The following is a 22,905-nucleotide window of genomic DNA, read 5'->3' on the forward strand; positions in this document are numbered from 1 at the left end:
ACACAGTGGAGAATACTGCATGGAATTGTTGCTGGGAATGCTTTTGTTTATCTCATCAGATCCAAATGTTAATGGGTTTTGGGTTCATGTTTCAACTATTGAGACAAACTTTCTGTCACTTTCTCTCTCTCCCTAGATTATCCTCCTTGTCTTCTCTCTTCACTTAGGCTTTCTGTGTAACCCCCCCCTCACACACACACACCCTCTCTCTCTCTGGTTGGGGCGTGTGCCAGTAGATTGAGGTCCCAAAAACCATCTGCTACTTCCCTCTGTGTGTCCTGTCACAATTCGCTGTGACTAAACTTGTATTAATAAAGCATCATTCAGTGCTAGCTGTATTACACTTTTTGCGAAGGTACAGTCTACATAATAGTGCCCACCAGCCCGCTGGCTCCCCTGTCTGCAGTCGTGCATGTGAACTGCATCAGACAGCAAGTCTGCAGAACAAGTCGCAGCATCAGTGTGCTGCAGTGAAATCCAGCTCCTGAACACACCCTGCTGCAGCAGAGCACCTACACAACACCGACAGCAGACCCGGCTGTAGGCTACACCGTGACCGAGCAGATCCAAAGAGACGGCTAGCTGCTAGAACACAGCGGAGGTAAGATCAGCTGTTTACGGCATTTTGTCCCGCAGGAGGAACAAGGACAAGTAGCCTAACCTGGGAGAGGACGAAGTGTCATTGAAAACAGCGCTCAAGAAGCGATACGTCAGCTTTCATCACAATAGTTTGTGGACTCAGTCCTGAGGAAAGAACATCATTAGAGGGCTATCCAAAAATATTCAGTTGTCCTGCACGGAACGGCCCGATCTGTTTTGCCGAGGCTCCTGGAGCTGTGCCAAATCCCACTGCGGTCCCATCAGTCTGTGCTGCGGACCACGGCATAAACTGTTCTCAGTGTTCGCGATTTTAACTAGCCTACACGAAGCACTGAATGCTCTGTGTCTTTATAGAGTTTATAGAAATTGATTTAAAAAAAAAAAACAGTGTTTTTGGATGGTGCTGTCAATAGGCTATATAAAAAAAATCTGGAATACTCTCCCATACGTATACAATACTCAGCCGATAAAAATGATGGAGGCCAACACTGTAATTTTGTAGTCTCCTCAGAAATAGCAGAAGCCCTTAGTTTTGCTGACTCATGTCTGTTAATGTGTGTTGAAATTGAAAGTCAGCCTTCAGGCTTTGTTCAGGAGGACATTACTTCTAGATCAATATTAATACAATTCGATTTTATTTATAGTGTCAAATCATAATAGAAGTTATCTCAGGACACTTTTCATATATACTAGACCACACTATAATTTAGACACCCAACATTCCCCCATGAGCATGCCCTTACTTTGCAGCAACCACAATAACATTAATTACTATAAAAATAATAGAAATAAGACTACTAATAATAAGATTAGCAGTATATTTAATATAATTATATTAATAGAAGCAATAATAGCAGTAATTATAATAGAAACATATCTAAAAATAATAGAAGCGGAGTGGCAAGACCACGGCAGCAGGCGCAACCACGATCCAGGTGTCACCATGATCCAAGGAAACCTGCGAGGTGAGAAAGCACAAGGACTCTGGGGAAGAAGCTTAATTAGTACAGAAAAAATACCAGTGAATAATGTTGAAGCATCAATGTGACAGCTAAGCCAACTACCTGTCTCTTAGACCCCATACCAACTAGGCTACTTAAAGAAGCTTTACCCTTGGTTAACATAATTATACTTATAGAGCATTATAGGATTATAACACACTTTTAACTGTGTTTATTATGCATTATAGAGACAGGCTTCATAGAAAGTGTTACCATGGATCTCTAATTGTTATTATTTTATCATTAAAGAAGCTCATGAAGTCGTCACTACTCAGAGTTATAGGAATAGATGGCTCAATAGAGCTGTGACTTTCTGTCAGCCTGGCTACAGTGCTGAAAAGAAACCTGGGGTTGTTCTTATTTTCTTCTATTAATGATGCGTAAAAGGCTGCTCTGGCATTTCTGAGGGCGTTTCTATGTTTTCAGACTGTCTAGCCAGTCCAAACAAGATTCTTCCAGATTGGTGGAACGCCATTTCCTTTCAAGTTTTCGTGAGGTTTGTTTTAATTTGCGGGTTAGGGAGTTATACCAATGTGCTAATTTCCTTTGTTTCATCACCTTCTTTTTGAGAGGAGGAACAGAGTCTAAAGTCGTCCGTAGCAAGGCCGCATCACCGTCTACAAAATGATCAATTTGGGAGGGACTAAAGTTACCAGGAATCCTCTGTTATATTAAGGCATGGTACTGAATTAAATGCTGTTAGAATTACTTCCATAAATGTTGCTATAGCACTATCAGATAGACATCTAGTGTAGAAACTTTTATCTAATCAATCCCCTTTAATGGCCTGAGAGCTGGAACATATGAATTGGTCTTTTACACAGGCCTTGGATGAAACATGTGAGTGAACATCAAGGATGACTACAACAGGCTTTTCAGTACATAATACATAGGTTATGTAAAATCCCACACTTTAAAAGAGAGTCATACAGTGACCTAATACTTCATTAAATGATAAAAGAAATTTAAAATGATGTACACTTTAAGAGTGTAATATTCTAAAGAAATCAGTTACATATTCAAGATGCAAATACTAAAAATAATAATTAAATGTTTAACACAAATCCCACATGAAACTAACTAGAAAAAAATGAAATAGAATAAAAAACTCTTCCAATAAAATAACTAAGATGGCTTAGTGACGTCTGAAGTCAAAAAAGTGAAACAAAAGGTGATACTTTTGTTTCACTTTTTTGCCCTAGGCCATTTAAAAATTGCATTTCAATTATTTTTTTTTTATCTTAACTGGTTGTAATCTTTACACAGATTTTTATCCAATTAACAATGCATCATTACATCCCTACTCAATCCTTTTCTACATAATGTTAATTTCTCTATCAGCAGCAAGATGGCTCTTAATGACAAAGACCCGGTGGTTGCAGTGGGCACACTCTCCCCAGGCCAATTGCAGTCCCACCTCAAGATGGAGCCCAAGACTCTGGGGGTGAGCAGGAGCATTCAGAGTTTGTTAACCAAATTATTTACGATATGTCCTGTCAGTAGTGATTCAAACTCACATATGCATGCATCCCTGACTTTGTGTGGGACATATCATACTATAATTATGATCTCATGTGTTCAACACAGAAAAACGTATCAGCCTGGTTTTGGGATTTGATTTAAAGGGATATTTTAGTGCATTTTTTTCAACAATGCCATTAGGGTTGCAGCGGTATGAGATTTTTAAAGTACAATAACCATTTTAGAAAATGTCACGGTCTCACGGTATACTGTATTACACAATAATAATAATAATAATTATTATTATTATTATTATTATTATTATTAATATTATCAGTTACAATGACCCTCAACAAATAAAAAGCCTTTTTTTGGTTGAATGCCTTATCATAATTGAAACTTGAAACAATTTCTTTGAATGGAAGTATGCAAAATAAGTTTCCCTTTTGAAAATAAATACTAAACGTTTTTCAATACCTTAAATAAGCAAATTGTATGATAACTGCACGTTTCTTTTGGCACGTTATATCCTGAAACCGGTAAATTGCTACAACCCTATTTGCCATATTTTGTATGCATCTGTAGGACTTAACATGCTGATCAGCTTGTCTACCTGCTCTTTACCCCACCTCTCAGGCCATCCAGATCGTTATCGGGGCTTTGATTCTCTGTCTGAGTGCCTCTGTGCTCCAGATCCATGAGGTCCACTTTACGGGAGATGTGGCCCTCTTCCTGATTGTTGTCATACAGGTCAGTTAGAGGCCACTGAATGGGACGTTTTGCTTTCATATTTTTGTCAGCACTTTATTAAGATATAACTTGTGGACTTAATACTTCATATTCAAATCCAACCCACAATTCCTCCTGCTTTGTCTAAGCAAGTTGTATTGTAACCCACTAGGTGACTTTGTCTGGGTCAGTGTTGGTCCACAGTGGAAGGAAACCTACTCTTTTTTGGGTAAGTTTACACATCACACACAATCAGATAGATATATACAATAAACTATAACACGTAGGCCAGGGGTCATCAACTACATTTTTCCAAGGGCCAGAATTTTTCAAAGCAGACACTCCGGGGGCCGGACTTTTAAAAAAAAAATGTATACCTAATACGCCTATTCTTGTTCAATATTTTCACTTTCTTACTGAATTAATGCTATATTTTTTACATGTGAACAAACCCCTAAAAACATGGAAACTCCATAATGATAACTGGCTCTTTAAAGTGATGGTTCGGAGTAATTTCACCCTAGGGTCCTTTGCACCATGACCTCCACCAACACCCCCCGAGAAGCTTTTTTCACCTGGGTCGAACATTGGACGAGTTAGCGTTATCAGCTGAATAACTTAGCACAGGGGCTAATGGATCCAGGCTTGTATCTCGTAAGTTACCCCACTAATAATGCACAACATGATACCAAACTTCTACACTAGTACAAATAGGTTATGCATTCATAAAACGATGGTGCTGCTGCTGCTGCTAGAGTGCTTAGGGCCGTCTACAAATTACAACACCGAAAAGAGATACAACAAAAATATTTATTAATTTAATGATTAAATAAGGTAATGTCTCCAAACTTACCTCACGTATAACTTGTCTCCTGCTAGTTATACTACAGCACTTACTTTAAAAAAAAAGTTTAATTAATATATTTTTTAGTTGTATCTCTTTTCGGTGTTGTAATTTGTAGACGGCCCTAAGCACTTGTCTTACTGCCGGCAGCAGCAGCAACAACAACAGCAGAGAGCAGAAGCCAGCAGGCAAGTGTTATTTACATAAACTTCTGGTATACTTACAAACTTTACAATCCATCGTTTTATGAATGCATAACCTAATTGTACTAGTGTAAAAGTTTGGTATCATTTCGGGCATTATTAGTGGGGTGATTTACGAGAGATACAAGCCTGTGTAGGATACTTGTAGGGTACAGATTTGATCATTGGCAAATTATCAAATATGTTTTATCAATATTAATAAAGTTATGAATATGGTTATTAATAACTTTATCAAATCAACAAATAATCAAAACGGGGCACCACCCTGCAAGTCAGGGACCAATAATCAAACTGTGGAACAGTCTCATTTCTGTGGAAATCCTTTAAAAGGAAACAAAGGAAGGGGTGATTTCAAGCACGGACCCGTTCTACCAGCAATAAGTCCACAAATAATCACAAACAACTGCTATTTAAGTATAATAAGATTTATAAACGTCACAATTATCAGTAGCCAATCAGTAATCCTTCAATAATAAACTTATATACCCTTTTACAATATCAAAAACAAAGCAAAACAAAGCAGCATGTGTCGTGGACACATCTGTGTCTGTGCGGCGTGTGTGTGTGTGTGTGAGAGAGTGAGTTAAAGTGGAGGGGGCAGTGTCGAAATGTAGTCTAACACAAAAACTCCCAAAATGGCTACTCCGGTGAGCTGCACATAACTATTTAGCCTCAAGAGGGCGGTAGTGGTGCTGGGGCACGGGGAGGGGCTGAAGAAGCCGAGGTGGGGGTTGCTAGGCAACGCGCACGTTTATGCTATGCTAGGTCACGGGTTAGCTCTATACAAACTCCACATGGTTAAGCTAGCAGCGTTAGCTCGGGAGCTACGTGGCTAGCTTGTATATGTGTGTGTGTGTGTGTGTGGGTGTGTGTTAAGAGGAAAAGAGAGAGAGAGAGAGAGAAAGGAGGGAAAACGCGATTTATGAAACAAACACTTAAAAACCTTGATCTCTGGGGTGATGGGACTAACCGCTCTCTTCGTTTTACTCGAGATTCTAACTTAACGTGGCGTTATAGCAGAATCTGAGGTTTGTTTAACGGTAAAGAGCGTTTATTCCCCGCTACGCTCTGCGAGCGCGCAGCTGACTCCGCTGGTACAGTAATTCCTCCTCGGCGGGAGTTATCAGCTACAGTTCAACACAACTTTCAACAATATCTTGATCAGTGATATTCTTCACAACAGTACATAGGACACAGCTGTCCGATCACACATTAATGGTAAACAAAAATAGCAATACATTTTACTCATTAATAAACACCCTAGTTCTCAAGTCTGCCCAGAACTATAAAAGCCTCTTACTTTTACATTCTCGCCAGAGAATGTAATTGGTGTAATACGGGCTTCGTATTCACCTGGATCCTTTGTATCACAAACGATACAAAACGTCTCTCACTCGACCAGCGAATGATACGATGTTGATTCTCGAACACCGCTGAACGATGTGTCTTCTTACGGTAATGAAACCACGAAGAGCCCCGGGCGGTGACCGCCGGCTACTTTTATCTCCCCTCCGCCGCCTGCTGGCGGCGAGTGGTGCGTTCAAGGAGCCGCGGCCAATCAGAAATCCCGAACTCAACGAAGGTGTGAGAACTCATCGTTGCAGTTCTCAAGCCCTCCACCAGTCTGCCATTTCTCCTCATGTCTTGGAGGTAAATCCTCCATTTTGGGGAATTCTTTGTTAGGAGTGAGGGGTCACAGGCTGGTGACTTCCCTACAGGCCGCTCTTTGGCCTCAGGGAAGTTTCAGGCCTCACAGAATAGTCTTCATCAAAACTGTTAGGTTCCAACACCTGGATCCATTAGCCCCTGCGCTAAGCTGTTCAGCTGATAACGCTAACTCGTCCAATATTCGACCCAGGTGAAAAAAGCTTCCGGGGGGGTGTTTGGCTCGAGGACCCTAGGGTGAAATTACTCCGAACCATCACTTTAACTAGAAAAAGATCTCAGACTAGGAGGCAGTTCACTGAGGAGTGATGGTTAAAGCAGAGCCCGTCTACGGAGAGCCTGTTCACTCCCTATTAAGCCCCACTGTACCGAATTTGGTTGCAGTTCCACCAGAGCTCCACTGGGGGTGATCGTGGGCGAGTGCAAAATGAATGGGAGTCTATGGAGCTAGACGGCTAAATTTGTCTCTTTTTGCCTGATTGTCGAAAGTTGAATGAACGAGTACTGATGTCCTTTCGATTTCTTACAGGTTGAGTCGTTGTTGCCCATAACACGCTAGCATTCTGCTAATGAATGCTGATTAGTCAGTGAAGGACTGTTTACGACCAGAGATCCCGCTTGATGGCATCCGAAGCGGAACCAGAATGTCAGAGCCCGTCTACGGGCATTCTCTAAAAATGTTAAGGTGGACTTTTTCGCCCAAGTTCTTTTTTTGTCCATAGCAACTTTTGTTTTGGTTACTGGCACTTTTTTTTGCCTAACCTGTCAGCTGTGTTGTCGATGCCTCGAGAGAAAAAAAGGAAGTGACTCAGAGTTTGCTGTAAAGCAGTATATCTGGCCGTACGATGTGTATGACGTCATTGACATTTTAAAAGGCTTTTTAGAACAAAAAAGCGACTTATCTAACACCCAGCAGTGTGTATTTTCTTTGCCTCCTTTGAATGCAACATTCAAATTACTAGACAAAAACTTATATCATGAGAAAAGTGGATTTTGAGGGGTATCGCTCCATAGACCTCGATTCATTCTGCACTTGCCCGTGAACACCCTCATATGGAACCAGAGTGGAACTGCAACCAGTTCAGAAGCCGGAAGTTTCCGGAGAGTGGAAGTTCTCCCCTTATCAGACATTCTCTGGTTAAAGTCTGTGATTATGGAAACATGGTTGTTGTAATATGCAGTGTCCTGATTGGTGGAAAATGCTTGCAGAAAGAAAGAAAAAAAGAGGCTGAAGTGAAAAGTTGACATGGAAAACAACAGCTTTAATGATGGACTGATAAGCAGGCTCTGCATTTGCCATGTATGCTTCATTTGCAAAGAAACGATGCTGTTACAAAATAATACAACCAGCATCATCATCAAGAATGAAGAACTCAAACATAACGATTGTGTCATTCACGTGCATATTAAGTAGCCACATGCATCTATTTTGGTCTTATAACGCGTCCATAGATTGACTGCTCCAGCAGAGAGGATGGTGTGTTTAACCAGCAGTTAAGTTCATAATAATTTGTCCAAATTTCAAGATTCCCGGCAAACTAAGATAAACAGTTAGACTACAAACTGACAGCTTTTGTTTTAGCTTGTTTGCAAAAATTCGCTATTTGCAGAGTAGGCTAGAGCTGTGTTTGCGTAAAACAGTGCGGGGCCCAGACAGTGCAGATTGAAATATCGCTTCCTACATGTTTATGCCTGTAGAACAGGTGAGTGGGTATTGATAATGTACTGCGTGTTGTGTACACACACCTCTCGGCTCAGCTGTGTGTATGGAGCATGGGCATCGCTTACAGAATCCTGGCATGTGAATAGAGATGCAAATACAGGGGGCTGGGTTTGTGCTCTACCTGTGTAACCTCTCCATCTTCCTCTTCACATTTTCTGAATTAATGATTATTCTGCGGGCGGACTGAAATCTTTGGCGGACCGGATGTGGTCTGCGGGCCGCCAGTTGACATAGGCCTTTAGTTTTTTTTTCAACCTGGACCCTTTTTTCCTATGTTTTTGTGTCCAAGTGACTGATGGGAACAACAATCTTTGAAAGTGGTTCAGTATTAAGCAAGATTGCTGGAGTCAGGAGCGGCGAAACAAGCTGCAATGTGAGTCATTGGGCAATTGTGCACCTTCAATTTACTTCCAAAAAAGTGCTTGTATTGCCATTGACATGCTGAAATTGCTGAAACATTATGCAAAGGATCCCTGCAGAGGTTAATATTTTTGTAAAAGAGTAAAATCCTTTTTGTTTAACATGAACCTGTGAACCCACCAGACTCTATTTAATTATATAGATTACAACATTTTTTATCATCGTAAAAACACAATTCATTCAAAGTCAACAGAAACAAAATAAAACTTAATTCACTCGTTTACATGGAGAATATTCTGGCTCTATACACGCTAAAAGTATTGTTTATTTGAGTTGGTTTGGCGATAGCGATTTTGGAGCTGTTTCTGGTTAAACAAAAAGGATCTTACTCATTAACAAAAAGGCCTATCTCTGTAGGGATGCCCAGGGGCGTCGGACTGGGGGGGAAAAGGGGACTGAGTACCCAGGGCCCTCATGTGAGGAGGGCCCAAAAAGATGCTAGAATGAATACATTTCTACAGGGCCCAAAATGTTGGTAGTGTATGGTCTGGGGGTATGCTCCCCGGAGATTTGTTTTAGCCTTAATAGCCCAAATTTGATTGCCTCTGGCACATTCTATTGCCACTATTCCATCACACACACGGATCTTAATTATTGCATTTAATGACTTTTTCACCCTTTTATTTTCAGTTATTGTTAGTTTTCAGAATGCCTTTTCTAGTTTTAGTTTAGTTTCAGTTTTTGAGAAAGGTATAAACTAAGGTTTTTTAGTTTATATATATTTAATTTTAGTTTGTTTTTGTTAGGGCCAGGTATAATGTCTCAGACGTGTGTAGCTATATACACATACAAAATACATGGTTGGAGAATAGCCATGATGTTTAATGTTTCATTCATTTTTATTATATTTTTATTAGTTTTTAACCTGGCAAAAAAGTTTCAGTTTAATTTGTTTTTCTTGAAGGTTTTAGTTTTTATTTAGTTCCAGTTCACTAAAAATATTTTTCACTGCTTATTTTTGTTTTAGTTTACTACAATAACCCTGGTGTTATTACATTATTGTATATGAACACTTCTGTTATCATGTGCAGGTTAAATGTGTCCTGGTTCTGCACCTCATCAGTGCTGCATTTGCCACTGCTGCCCTGGGTCTGATGTCCAAACACCTGCCCTACCGCCAGGACTCTTACCACTGTGAACACTGCCGCAGACTGGAGCTACATGCTGTGGTATTCTCTTCAAAACCTACACACTAAGGCCAGAGCATTATATAAAATGCAATAGATAAGGGGTTTAATTGTCATAAAAAAAATCTGTGGAAAAAGAGAAGAGTTACTACTGTAACAAAGCTTTTCTGCTGTAAAAATGTAGTAAAGTCATGTTACAGTCTGATTAGGACTGACATCCACAGCAGATGACTGAATTACATCTCCAAGATAAACTTGGGTGACTATTAATAATTAGTAATATAAATTAACTAGCCTTTGATCAGTGTTTAGGTTTGCTATCTGCATTGTTTATCTTTGGAAAATATGAGTCTTGCCTGGTGCAAGACTGAAACAATGTTTGCATTATAGTAATATATCCCGAACAAAAGAAACCCTCTCAGGTTATACTGTCACTTTGTTTTATCAAACTAGAAACAAGTCACTGTGTAAGTATGAAAAATATATTTCCAGTCCAGAAGTGGCTACTGTAGAGCTGCTGTCACATCATCACTGATATTTACTGACCACTGTGATAAGTTGATAAAGGTAAAGGTGTAGCTCCTAACTTGCCAAGTTAGCAAAAACTCCTGAAACTAGTGTGGTCATTCTGGTCTTTTGTTAATTCACAAAGCATTTGAGGGAGAACAAAAAAGGTCATCAGTCTGGGACAAGTTAGGGACACTGGCTGCTGCTTGTTACGTTCACAGCTCTGAGCCCATAGTAATAACTGAAGTTAATAACTGAGCAGTGACACTGTTCATAGAGATGATTTGTTCAACCACAGTACTGCTGTGCATTCAGAACGTAAGTTATGACTACAACTATGGATCTATGAGACCGAGTGATGACCGTCACCATGGTCTTACCTTGAATACTGCAATCCTTCAACCTATCCTCGAGACCTTATGTCAACAAAGTCATGTGACTGACCTTGGGAAGCTTGGCCACCGTCCATAAGAGCATCCAGGTGGCTGTGCCTCTTCCTCTGGCCTAGGATGCCTCAGCCCGTTCTAAACTTTCGGTCTCACAGATCCATATTTATAGTCTATTTCGACCTTATCAGAACGTCACCTCAGTCTTATCTTACCTTGATGACTAGTACCATCAGGGTCGTGAGGAACAGAGGTCCCCATCACAACCTTGCCCCGCAGCTGAGAGTAGAACCGCGGAACCCAATGGTGCAATGGATGCCACATTCAATCTGTAGAACCTGGAAAAAGTACAGGCAGCATTTCATGTTGCTGGTGCACATATCTCCGAAAGAGGAACTCCTCCAAGAGCAGCCCAGGAAGCAGCCTTGCCTCTGGTTCAGAGGAGGTTCTGCCCAGAATAGGCTGCAGAGATAGTATTTACAATCCAATAGGATAAACTCTGTTTAGAAACAGGGAGTCCCAACATTTTGCCATCAAAACAAACAAATAGCTGGTTGTGAGAGTTTCTCAGAGCCTGAGTGTGTGCAATATAAGCCCTTATTACCCTCACAGGACAGAGCATGTAACTTGCTAACTCTCTTGGCAGAGCACATAGCCAAGAGGAAACCCGTTTTGTGAGACAGAAACCTAAGGTTGGCCTGTTCTATGGGTTCGTAAGGAGCCAAGGACTTTAGCACCAAAGGTAGATCCCATGATGGAGATATGAGAGATCTGTACGGTTGTAGTCGGTACGCTTCCTTAATGAACCAAGGGATGTCTCCCCACTGGGACACCTCCTACTGCCTAATAGAAGAGAGATATAGCATAAGTGTACGCCTTAATAGTGTGAAGTGTTGCTATCTTCATATAATATATATTTATGAGGAGACGGTAAATCGTCTTTAGTTCGACTTTATTCCCACACGTCGTAACTTAACACACGTGAAAAACTGTTCATTTGACTTCCTGTATTAACGTACGTATGCGTATGCACTGACGTATGCTCAATCACAGATCGTAACAGGTTTACGTGACATCTCCCCCTTTTAGTTTGGGGTTTCATTATTAAACAAAACAACTGTATATAAGAAACATACTCTGAAATTGCCTTTTGTATGAAAATAAAATATTTCCCGTATTCTTCCTTTTAAGAAACCCATGTATCAAATAAGCATAATTTCTCTTATTCTACTTATCAATATTATTCTTTTCAAACTTACTGTTCAAGTAGACATTAACAGTAATACAAATGAACAAGCAAATATAAACAAAAAAACATTCTGCTCAGACCTTTCTCTTTTTCCTTTAACATAAGTGGTCTGTAATCAATTTGTAAACATTAATAGTTAACACTTTTTTTTTTGACTAGTAAGTCAGCTTGACAGCAGGTTTCACAGCATGTCCAGAGCGTGTCCTCAAAACTGTGGGTGATGATGTTATGCTACCAGTCTTACCAGTCAGTTTGGGTTGGACGGGTGGCAGATGTCATGCTACCCGGTGGGGTGGAGACTTCTGGTGTGTTGGAGCGTCGTTCCTTTCTTGGTTGACGATCTGCAGATGCCTCCGGTTTCGTCTGGTGGTGTCTCCTTGTGGCGTTTTCACCACAAACGAACGTGGAGGGGAACACGAAGCCTGGATACCCCCGGTCCCTCTCCATGTCTTCTCTGAGTCTGTTTTCAGTCGCACTCTGTCGCCGACATCTAAAGCAGGAAGCCTCTTTGCTGTGTATCTCCTGTTGTAGGTGTATTCGTAGGCCTGCTTAGCTTTGGCATCTGTCTGCCTGACTGTAGACAGATTGTGCCATGCCGGTCTCAGCTGATGGTGGAGCTTGGGGACTGTGGTCTCCTTCCCATGAGGAGTCTGGCTGGGCTTTCTTTTGTCGGCTCCGTGGCTATGTCCCTGTAGATCAGGAGAGCTAGCTGGGGGTCTTGTTGCCTAAGGATGCATTTAGCTGTCCTGACAGCTCACTCCACCATCCCATTAGCTTGGGGATGATATGGGCTTGATGTCGTATGCTGGATGTCGTACTTGGATGTGAAGACCTGGAACTGCCGTGAGGTGAACTGCAGGCCGTTATCTGTAATCAGCTCTTCAGGTATCCCAAACCGTGTGAATATGCTCATCAGCTTACTTATAACTGCTTCACTTGTGTTCTGGGTGAGACTCAATACTTCAAGCCATCTTGAATAATAGTCAATAACAACCAGGAAGTGCTTTCCTTTAAACTCACAAAGATCTGCAGCTAGATTTTGCGAAGGGAGCTCCGGCAAAGGCATTGTGATTAGTGGTTCCCGGCTTTGGCTTGGTTTGTGCTCATTACAGTGTGGGCATGAGGAGACTTTCTCCGTTACCGCATGGCTAATCTTTGGCCACCAGACGGCATCATTGTATCTCTCTCTGGATTTGTTTAGGCCTTGATGCCCATGGTGGATCCTCTCCAGCATCTCAGTTCTCATTGTTTGTGGGATGACTATTTGGTTTCCCTTTTTTACACAGATATAGATAGAACTTTTCTGAAGCCCATACACTAGCAAGACACTCCTTTTCTATCTGTGCATACTTCTTTTCCGCTTCATTTAGTGTACGAGAGCTGTAGGCTACTGGTTTGAGTGTGCCTCCATGATTTTGCAGCAGTACTCCTCCCAATCCATAACTGGGTGCATCAGCACCTACTACAGTGGGCACTTTTGGATCAAAGTACTGAAGAACAGGTGCAGAGGATATCAGTATTTTTACCTTCTTGAAGGCTGCTTCTTGCTGCGAATCCCAAACTCATGCTACTGTTTTCTTCAACAGCTCGTTAAGGGGATGAAGGATCTGTGACAAGTTGGGTATGTATCTGCCAACATAATTCACCATACCGAGTACTCTTTTTAACTCACTCACATTTGTAGGTGTCTCCAGGGCGGTGATGGCGGACACTCTTTCTGGGCTTGGAGTTACGCCCTCCTGACTTATAACCTGGCCCAGGAAGTGAAGGGAAGGCTGCCTGAACTTATACATCTGGCGGTTGAGTTTTTGGCCAGATGCGCGGATTGTCTCCATCACCCTTTTCAGGCGGCGGTTGTGCTCTTCCAGAGTGGCTCCGAACACAAGTATGTCGTCCATGTAAACTACCATGCCCTCGTAATCCTGCAGCAGATCTTGCATCCTTCTTTGGAATATCTCTGGTGCAGAGATTATTCCGAATGGGAGCCATTTAAAGCAGTAGTGACCATTTGGTGTTATGAAAGTTTGAACTTTCTTTGTCTAGGGCCATCTGCCAAAATCCACTGGCAGCATCCAGAGTTGTGTACACCTTACTTCCGGCCAGTTTGTGCAAGATGCTGTCTGTGGTTGGCAAGATGAACTTTTCCCTTTTCACGTTCTCATTCAGTTTAGTAAGACCTACACAGATTCTTAGTCGGCTTAATCACAGGCACCATTGGCGCTACCCATTCTGTGGGCTCCGTCACACGCTCTATTATTCATATTCTGTTGCTTCAATAGCTCAGAGTGCCTGGCCATGCCGACTGCCTTTTCAGAGTAAGGTCACTTGTCATTTGTAGCTTCAATGAAAGATCTTTTTCTTTAATCCCTATGACAAGTCTATCTCTTATTTCCTCCTCCTTCTCATGAAAGTCACAGGGAGTTGCGAGTTCATACAGGTGCCTTATGTACTGTTCAACGGACTCACCTGTCTTTTGTGTCTGCGAGTGGAAACGTGCTCTCTCGAAAATCACGTTCCTTTTCGGCACAAAGTGCTCGTCAAACAGCCTCAGCACATAGTCAAAATCCTCTTCCTCGTCATCCTCCAAGACGAACGATTTGTACACTTGTTCAGCCTCCGGGCCCATTGAATAAATCAATGCGCTGACCTGGACATCGGCTGGCTCTTTGTTAAGCTTTGTTGCTAGTCGGTACCTGGAGAAGCGTTGTTTCCAATTGGGCCAGCCCTCCGGTTTAGCGAAGTTAAGCTGCTCCGGCGCCGAATACTTTGCCATCCTGGGCGGTTTCCTCCAGTGAAACTACGTTCCTGAGTCAGCGTGCCGTGTCGGTTCACTTCTGACATCATGTGAAGTGTTGCTATCTTCATATAATATATATTTATGAGGAGACGGTAAATCGTCTTTAGCTCAACTTTATTCCCACACGTCGTAACTTAACACATGTGAAAAACTGTTCATTTGACTTCCTGTATTACCGTACGTATCCGTTCACACTGACGTATGCTCAATCACAGATCGTAACAGGTTTACGTGACAAATAGTGCTAGCCGCCCTTCCTGAGTCCAGAAGTAACTGAAGGAAGGATGGAGCAAGTGGCTGGATCTTCCTGCCTACTGTGACACCATTCAGAGAATACCCTCCACTTTTGACCTTAGTTAGAACGAGTGGAGGGAGTCTTGGCATTACCTATAGTATGCAAGACTGCTTCTTTTAGCCCCTAAGAGAGGGACTGAGAAGGGGCCAAGCCCAGAGCTGCAAGATGGCTGATTTCGGATGCCACATCTGCCCCTCTGCCTGAGAAAGCAAGTCAGCTTTGACTGGCAGGACAACGGGGCTCTCTGTGAACCAAGCGACGGAGCACTGGAAAACAATGCTTACTTGGCCACTGAGGAGCTTTCAACAGCACCTTGCCCATGGTGACCATGTTGAGAACCTGGCTAATCAGAGGGAACAGAGGAAAAGCATTAAACAATCCTTCCGGCCACTCTCGAGACCCAGGGGACCTCCCTGACCCAGCAGGGAGAACCACATCCTGCAGTGGGTAGTCTGTGCTGATGCAAATAGATCGGTCCGTGCCATGCCAAACTGAGTCCATAGGAGGGCTATGACTTTCGGATGGAGTCTCCACTCTCCTGGGGGAGGACCTGTCCGGGACACGAGGTCTGCTGCCTGGTTTACTCCCGGAATGTAAAGTGCCCTGAGCGAAGCCAGATGCTGAAAGGCCCAAAATAGGAGTTTCTGTGCGACCTGGAGACAGCGCAGAGACCTGGTGCCTCCCTGGTGATTTATGTTATACAGACATGTCTGTCCTGAATAGAGTGGTGGAGAGCTTTTAGAGAAAGATGAACCGCCCTCAAGTCTAAAACATTGATGTGTTCTGAATCAACCCCACCTGCCTGCCCAGCTGTAATCGATCCAGGAGGGTCAGAATGTTCATCACCCTCTGAGCAGTATGAGATGCTGACATGACATTGTGATGGAATTCAGGCAGACCCACAAAAACTGCTTGTTTCCTTGGCTCGAGGTTGCTTTTCTTCACATTCACTTTGAAACCCAGGAACTGAATGTGTGAGACATCCATCCTCGTGTCCTCTGCGACTTTTTATTTTTATCACCGCGGTACGGCAGTTAACCGCAACCCCCTTACATGAGTAGCGTAAGTTAGAGTGAGAATGGCAGGGTACCTTAAGTGAGTGACGTCAGTGTCCATGTACAAGGAGAGCTAGCGGTAAGTGAGAGCTAGCGGTAAGTGAGAGCTATCGTTAACGGAGAGCTAGCGGTAACAGAGAGTAGCGTATTAGTGCGGCTGTGAGGAAAAGCGAGAGGAAAAAGAGATAGCAAAGATGATGATGTCAACATCATAGAGGTCTAGCAGCTGAGCAGAGAGAGAGCCAAAAGGGCAACTTGTGTCACTCTCTACCAATATTTTAGGCTACAAAACGTGCATGCAGGCTGAAATTTAATTATGCGGTTTTGTCAGGGATTAAGCTATAAACAGAAGGAAACTTCGTTAGCTGCTAGGCTAAATTGCAATGGTAAACACTGCAGCATTAACGTTAATGTGTCCATCTCAGCTGAGAACTTAGAAATATTTTTGCCTTCTCTACCGTGCATTATATTAAACGTTACCTGTAGAAATAATTCATAATAATCTGACACACAAAAGAAATCCCCCTGTCAAACTACCCACCTCATGTCAAGGCCGATGAGGTGGTGGGGCGTTTTGAGGAAGCTGGACAGGAAGCTTTCAAAGTGCAAAAACAGTGGTGTTTATTAACCAAACAACAACAAAAAATACTCAAACAAAGGGCACAAACTGAACCCAGAGAAATACAAAAACGTATTTAAACTGAGGGAAATTAACAAATAAAACGACAACCTCACAGCATCCTTAAGTTTTTTCTATCTTCCCCTCTTCTGAAGGTACTTTTAACCTCTCAGCCTCACCTAATTGGAATCTACCACCTGCACAAGTGATTATAGGGTGAGCTAACCTGAGAAATTTGGCCTTGCACTTGTGTTGCCTATATATTTCTTTCATTTGGTGGTTAGTGGCTCTGTGACTAGAGGCCCAATCTCAATTTACATCCACACTCGAATTTACCAACTTTGAGGCCCTTTCCCGCAAACTCCACGAGGGCCTTGGACTGTCCCACTGTCGAATTGTTTTGCATCTTTGCAGACTTTGCCTGAGGGAATTAGCCACAGTTCATAGCGTTGTGATGTTAAAACGCGGGATTACCGGGGGAAGCCCAGATGCATTAAAAGACAAAAAACAAAGGTAAACTAGGAGGACTGGCACATGGCTGTTCAGCCTACATTTACACAGAAGCATTAACACAGATTTAATTTAGGATGGTACATAAAAACACATTAAAGCAGAGGAATGTAAGCATCAGCGATATTACACACCAAGTTTATTCTTCTACCGCTTCTTTTAATTTTGCTTAGTGATGCTGTTTTGACAAAAACAAATAAATTAATAATTTGACAAAACCTCTTGTCCACTGTGAGCCTGGAAGACATTCAGGAGGAATTTTGAGTGACATGAGGGCTCCTAGTGATAGATATGGTACTTTATGAGTATGGCCCCAGATTTCAACATGTTGAAGATGTCTGAGATAAAAAGTGTGGAACGATGTGACAGTTATCGAGGCATAATATCAGTATTCTTTTAAAGCCAACTCCCTTTTTCCCCCCCGATAACCCTCGCCCTCTAAGCCCTCTTCAGCCGTACAGCCGTTACAGATACTGTCAGCGGGGCGGATGGTTAAGCCTATATTAAAGGAGTTATTTGAGATACTTCCCTATAGTTAATACTGTAGGTATTGAAACATTATTGGTGCGGATATTATAAGTTATAATATTATAAATTATAAACAGGTTCAAAGGAATTAGTTTAGATACTTCCCTATGGTTTTTAGATTATTTTTTAAAGAGACACACACACCCCTGCATTCACGGGTTCTCGCTATGGTGGAAACCCGATGACGAGACAAGAGGCTTTTGATTGACAACCTAGATGTCCCCTGCATGTGAAATACACAGCACATAGAAGATCTTTACAACCAAACAATTACAATTGATTACTCACACTCGGACAGCTACCTCTGCCTTGGTCACAGAGGTTTCCACTCAGCTGGAGGATCAAAGGTCTGCTTGTCAGATCGGTCCCCGGGGTTGCTGCAAACCGCACGGTTAAAGAGGAGGCCACTACTTACCCTTTCGGGGTGTCCCCGGTCACACGGGTAAAGTGGAGGAAAAGGAGAAAAAGGAAAAAAGGAAAAAAGTCTTCTAAAATGGCAAAAAGAGACTCACAAGGTTTTTGGGGTCACCTTGTTCAAGACGAACACAGGTGGTTTTATGTTTTTTTATAAAAGCAAAAAGTTAACAAGAAAAAACAAATTAGCAAAAAAATGAATAAATGGAAAAATGAACTAAGTTCAATCACTCAAAAATGCTCCAAGACACAGGATGTCCCTACAGCAAGGGTTTAGGTCAAGAGAGCACAAAATCAGCCCAAGAGCCCTTGTTTTTGGCTGAGCACCCATTTTTATATGTACATTTCTTGGGGTTCAACCCCCCATCACAGCGAGGTGTTTTTCCACCTTTGTTTCACCTTACATGGTAATACAGTCTTAAAGCAGACATTAGGTTGGATATATATTTGGACGATATTTCCTATATGCATATGCATTTTGCTATCTAACATACAATCTAACGGCTCAGTTCATCACTAAGTCAATGCAATAACCTTTTTCTCCCCTATGTGCACCCAGAGCCTAGCCCCCAAGTGCATGTATACAGGGACCCAACAGCACTTCCTCTTTCTAGCTGTGCAGGTTCAGACAGACAGTTACACAAAGCAATTTATGCGTCTGAAGCCTCTTGCAGACACTTCCTCTACACGACTGCGGGGTCAGACAGGCAGCTTCACACAGTAATTCACACTAAACTGTCTCTAAGCATGTTTATATCATTATCAGTAACACAACGCTTAGCATGATTATATTTTTAAGCAATCATATAGTTTAAAGGCACATTAACACTCACAAACCAAAATCAAAAGCAGTATTATAGTTTCACGAGCAGAAATATATTTTAGCTGTTTTTGGTTTAAACTCATGTCATAAGCAGAAACACAGTCTCAACTGTTATTGAGCTAGTACAGGTCAAAAGCAGAAGTATAGCTGTTTTTTGGATTAATACAAATACATTTCAAAAAGCAGGAGTATGATTTTAGCTGTTTTTGGATTTTCAACTACCCTCATTCAACAAAAGAAAGAATGATATACATTTGGACTTGGAGGAATAATTTGAGATTTTTCTTTACAGTAGATCAGTAGACCACAGATATAGCAGTACAAAGTAGTTCTAGAAAAAAATCTGAATTATTATTAATGAGGGGAGCTAACAAATGCTTGACCTACATTATAGTTCTATATGTGGGATTAAAAAACTGATTTAACAATCTTTAATTGAATCAAGTCCCACATGCTTCGGGATTATTTTCATGCAATAGAGGCTATGTAGAACAGAGTCCCTTATCTACCTAATCACTGATCCCTAAGTAGAAACATATACTGTAAAAATAATTACATGAAGTCATAGTTGACACTACATGTTGTGAAAAAGCAGACTCCTTGTTTCTTTGTCTTTACTGTCCACTGCAGCAACATTGTTTCAGGAAATGCACCGGGCTGATCGAGCAAAAGTGTAAAGTAAGTGATTGACTACTGTTACAACACAATACTTTGGTCAGATAGGTTATGTTGTCTTGTTTTGTAGAGTGCATGTAAAAGACAGAAATGTCTTTAAGTGATAGACAAGATGTCTTGAGTATTTTACACTTTTTATTGACATATTCTTGCTGTTTTCTCACGTTATATGCTCTTGGATTTCTCTGGCCATAGCTGTTGATTGACGGGATCCTGGGGACGCTGGTGATCTTTCTGGTGCTGGAGCTGTTGATCTGCATCACTGCCATGCTGTTTGGACTCAGTGTCCTAGCTGCAGGTGGAACCCAGGTGAGCTCTGATAAAAAGTACCCAAATAATGCAGGGATAAAGCATATAAGCGTATAACTTATTTCTTACAACGTGTGTTAGCGGCACTGAAGCAGCACACAGTGTTAAAAATAACAGATTCACATTTCCTTTTTGTTTTAATGTAGCACATTCATTTAGAACAGTAAACAGTCAGTTTCACCAGAACTCCTTTAGTAGGTGTCCTACATCACATTTTTATGGACACCTGCAGCCAATCAGAATTGAGTATTCACCCAGACCATGGTATAAAGAGACTTAACACCTACAAAAGTCAAAATCACTGTGTACGTAAGTATACTTGGCCAATAAAACTGATTCTGATATGCGTTGTCAGACATGTTACTGTAATATGAATGGAGATTAGTTCTACTGGAGCTAAAACTCTTGTGCGGACAGAGATTGTTTTTATCTCAAAAAGCCGCATAAAAATAAAAACGTAGTAGTGTTAATGAAGCTTAAGGTAAATATATATTATATTATATAATGCATATTTTACCAGCATTTGGCTGATAGATGGTGCTAATTTTGGACCCTGTTATAAAGTTCTAATAATTTACTGTGATTCAAAGTTTTTACAATTCAATAGCTAAATAAAGATATGTTATTCATATCAATTCATGCATCAATGCATCTTGGTGACGAATGAGGTGGTTAAATACATTTCCTCAGTTCTCCTTATTCCCCAACAATATGTGTGGTGAAGTTTTTACTTACTTTACAGCCTCCATCTTCATCACTACTGAGGTGCCCCTGAGAAAGTCCCCCAAAGGCTTACAGCTCAGACTGTGCAACTCCCAGCTTTCCTTGAGTTTTTGTGCTCACTTAAATAAAAATGTAATAGAGCCAGTAAAAGTGTGTCCTGTTACTGTAAGTACTGCCGATATTGTAGTTTGACAGAAGGCTGAGATGAAACTACTACTTAACAAACATAGCAGTAAGAGCTGTGTGTGTGTGTGTGTGTGTGTGTGTGTGTGTGTGTGTGTGTGTGTGTGTGTGTGTGTGTGTGTGTGTGTGTGTGTGTGTGTCTGTCTGTATGGGTGTGTGTCTGTGTGTGTGTGTGTGTGTGTGTGTGTCTGTGTGTGTCATACAGGCTTCCAGCCAGAGACCTGTCTATCCACAAACGCGCCCCCCACCTGTTCCAGCCGTGCAGCAGGCTGCTCCAGCTGTAGCTGAGCCTTCTCAGGTACCACAAACACAGTCTTTGTTAGAGCCCTATTTTTATGCAGGGACATGATGCAGGGTGCTGCCTCTCACCATAACTGAGGTTATTTCCTTAGTTGCCTCATAGTTGCCTTATTTTGCTGATTCACTGTGTGCCAAAGTGAGAGGAATCAAGAATAAATTGGCATATCTGTGGTGCAAGATATTTGGGCTGTCATAATAAACACAGGGCATTTAAAGTAAGGAAATAAGCTGATGTGTTTGACAATGACTCACAACAGACCCTCTTGAGTTTTTTTTAAATTCCACTATAATATGTCTATAAAGTGTCCTCCACGCCTCTGACCACAACAAATCACAGACTAAGCCCATGCATACTACATATTCATTCATCCATTATGACTCGAGCATTGTGCTCTGCATGAAAATAGAGCCTTTAAGGTGTGATAATTCCTGTTTCTTAGTCTACATCAAAGCAGAAAATGAAACGTTAGTTAATATAGTTTGCACACTGATATTACTGTATTAGTAGTCTATATCGATGACGTTTCATTTCCAGGATTGTTCAGGTGCTGCCGGAAATTCCGCCGGATGTCCCTCATTTTAGCCGGATGTCCGTCACCTTCCGCTTTCTTTGTGTTTGCAATTTAAACTCCAGTCAATTTATGAGGACAATGGTTAACTGCTCCTCAGAGCTCTGCAGGGTAAATCGAGACAGCTAGCTAGACTATCTGTTGAATCTGAGCTTTCTGTTTCCACTAAAACAACATTTGAATTTGAATTAAACACGTTCCACCAAAACAAGTTCCTTCCCGAGGCTATTATGTAGACGCACCGTTGATCCGTCCAGCGCTTAGCGCATCTTTTTTTTGTTTATTACCAGGTTGATGTTTTCTGCAAGGCATGTTCACATTTTACTGCTGTCTGTGTGTCAACAGGTGGCTGTAGTTGTGACTGAACCAGATTCAGAGCAGGTGGAGGACATCTCTACCCCACCTACTGAACCCCAGGTGGAGCCAATAGAAGCTGTGACCACAGAGCCATGAACTCAACACACACTGTAGTGTAATGTCATGTCAGTCAGACTGTAAAAACTGAAAAACTATTCCTCCAACAAGTTATCAAAGGTAGTCACCCTGTCCTTTCACTTCTGGCATACATGAACACAGGGTTAGGATGAGCACTGCACTACATACAGTGTGTTTGGGTTATGATATGGATTAGTGTTACAAGCAATGTTGATGTATTCTTCAAATACTAAGATCACTAAAATAAGTATAGAGTAGAGAGAATAAGTATAAAGAAATAAAAATAATTACTAGTTATACTAGTACTAGTATACTAGGTACTCAGCTTGGACATTGGACATTGGACAGCACCGATCTTGTTCGCCTTCAAGAGTATATATTCACTTCACTAAAAGTCTGTGCACATGTTGTGTTGATTAGAGTGAAGACTGATTCAATATGTAACCTTGTACTATTAAAGTTGTCTTGCCCAAAACATATTTTACTGTTGAAATAATTTATACTGTTTATTTATTGATCCCCAGTGGGGAAATTACAATTTACGCTCTGTTTGTTAGAAATCACTACACCTGCCTGAAATACACACAGACATGCTCAGGACCTATTCATGCACAAATGGAGAGATGTCAGAGTGAGTGGGCTGCCAGTGCTGGACCAGCACCCTGAGCAGTTGGGGGGGTACGGTGCCTTGCTCAAGAGCACCTGGCAGTGCCCAGGAGATACGCCGTTGCCAGCTCCTACATATTTATCCATTC

General features: G+C 41.6%; 1 protein-coding gene across 3 annotated transcripts; it reads left to right on the top strand.

The window, feature by feature from the left end:
- The first annotated feature begins 16 nt into the window (after positions 1-16).
- Positions 17-22,629, top strand: si:dkey-81h8.1 (uncharacterized protein LOC100034657 homolog). Of its 3 annotated transcripts, none has more exons than XM_039820115.1 (9): positions 17-601; positions 2,943-3,045; positions 3,699-3,812; positions 3,964-4,020; positions 9,678-9,815; positions 19,587-19,634; positions 19,827-19,940; positions 21,052-21,144; positions 22,061-22,629. In XM_039820115.1, exons 2-9 carry the CDS (start codon positions 2,950-2,952, stop codon positions 22,166-22,168), a joined length of 768 nt encoding a protein of 255 aa, XP_039676049.1. In that variant the 5' UTR covers positions 17-601; positions 2,943-2,949; the 3' UTR covers positions 22,169-22,629. The 3 variants fall into 3 exon arrangements, with proteins under 3 accessions (XP_039676049.1, XP_039676051.1, XP_039676052.1); XM_039820117.1 differs by having other exon boundaries at positions 176-601; positions 2,946-3,045; XM_039820118.1 differs by lacking the exon at positions 19,587-19,634 and having other exon boundaries at positions 179-601.
- Positions 22,630-22,905: the final 276 nt, after the last annotated feature.

The sequence above is a fragment of the Perca fluviatilis genome, chromosome 13 (genome assembly GCF_010015445.1).
Source record: "Perca fluviatilis chromosome 13, GENO_Pfluv_1.0, whole genome shotgun sequence".
Classification (NCBI taxonomy): Eukaryota; Metazoa; Chordata; class Actinopteri; order Perciformes; family Percidae; genus Perca; species Perca fluviatilis.

Bases quoted from the DNA above. Each gene is read 5' to 3' on its own strand.
- si:dkey-81h8.1 (XM_039820115.1), top strand. From the start codon at position 2,950: ATGGCTCTTAATGACAAAGACCCGGTGGTTGCAGTGGGCACACTCTCC. The intron at 9,816-19,586 runs GTATTCTCTTCA...TGTCCACTGCAG, and splicing joins GACTGGAGCTACATGCTGTG to CAACATTGTTTCAGGAAATG. The intron at 19,941-21,051 runs GTGAGCTCTGAT...TGTGTCATACAG, and splicing joins TAGCTGCAGGTGGAACCCAG to GCTTCCAGCCAGAGACCTGT.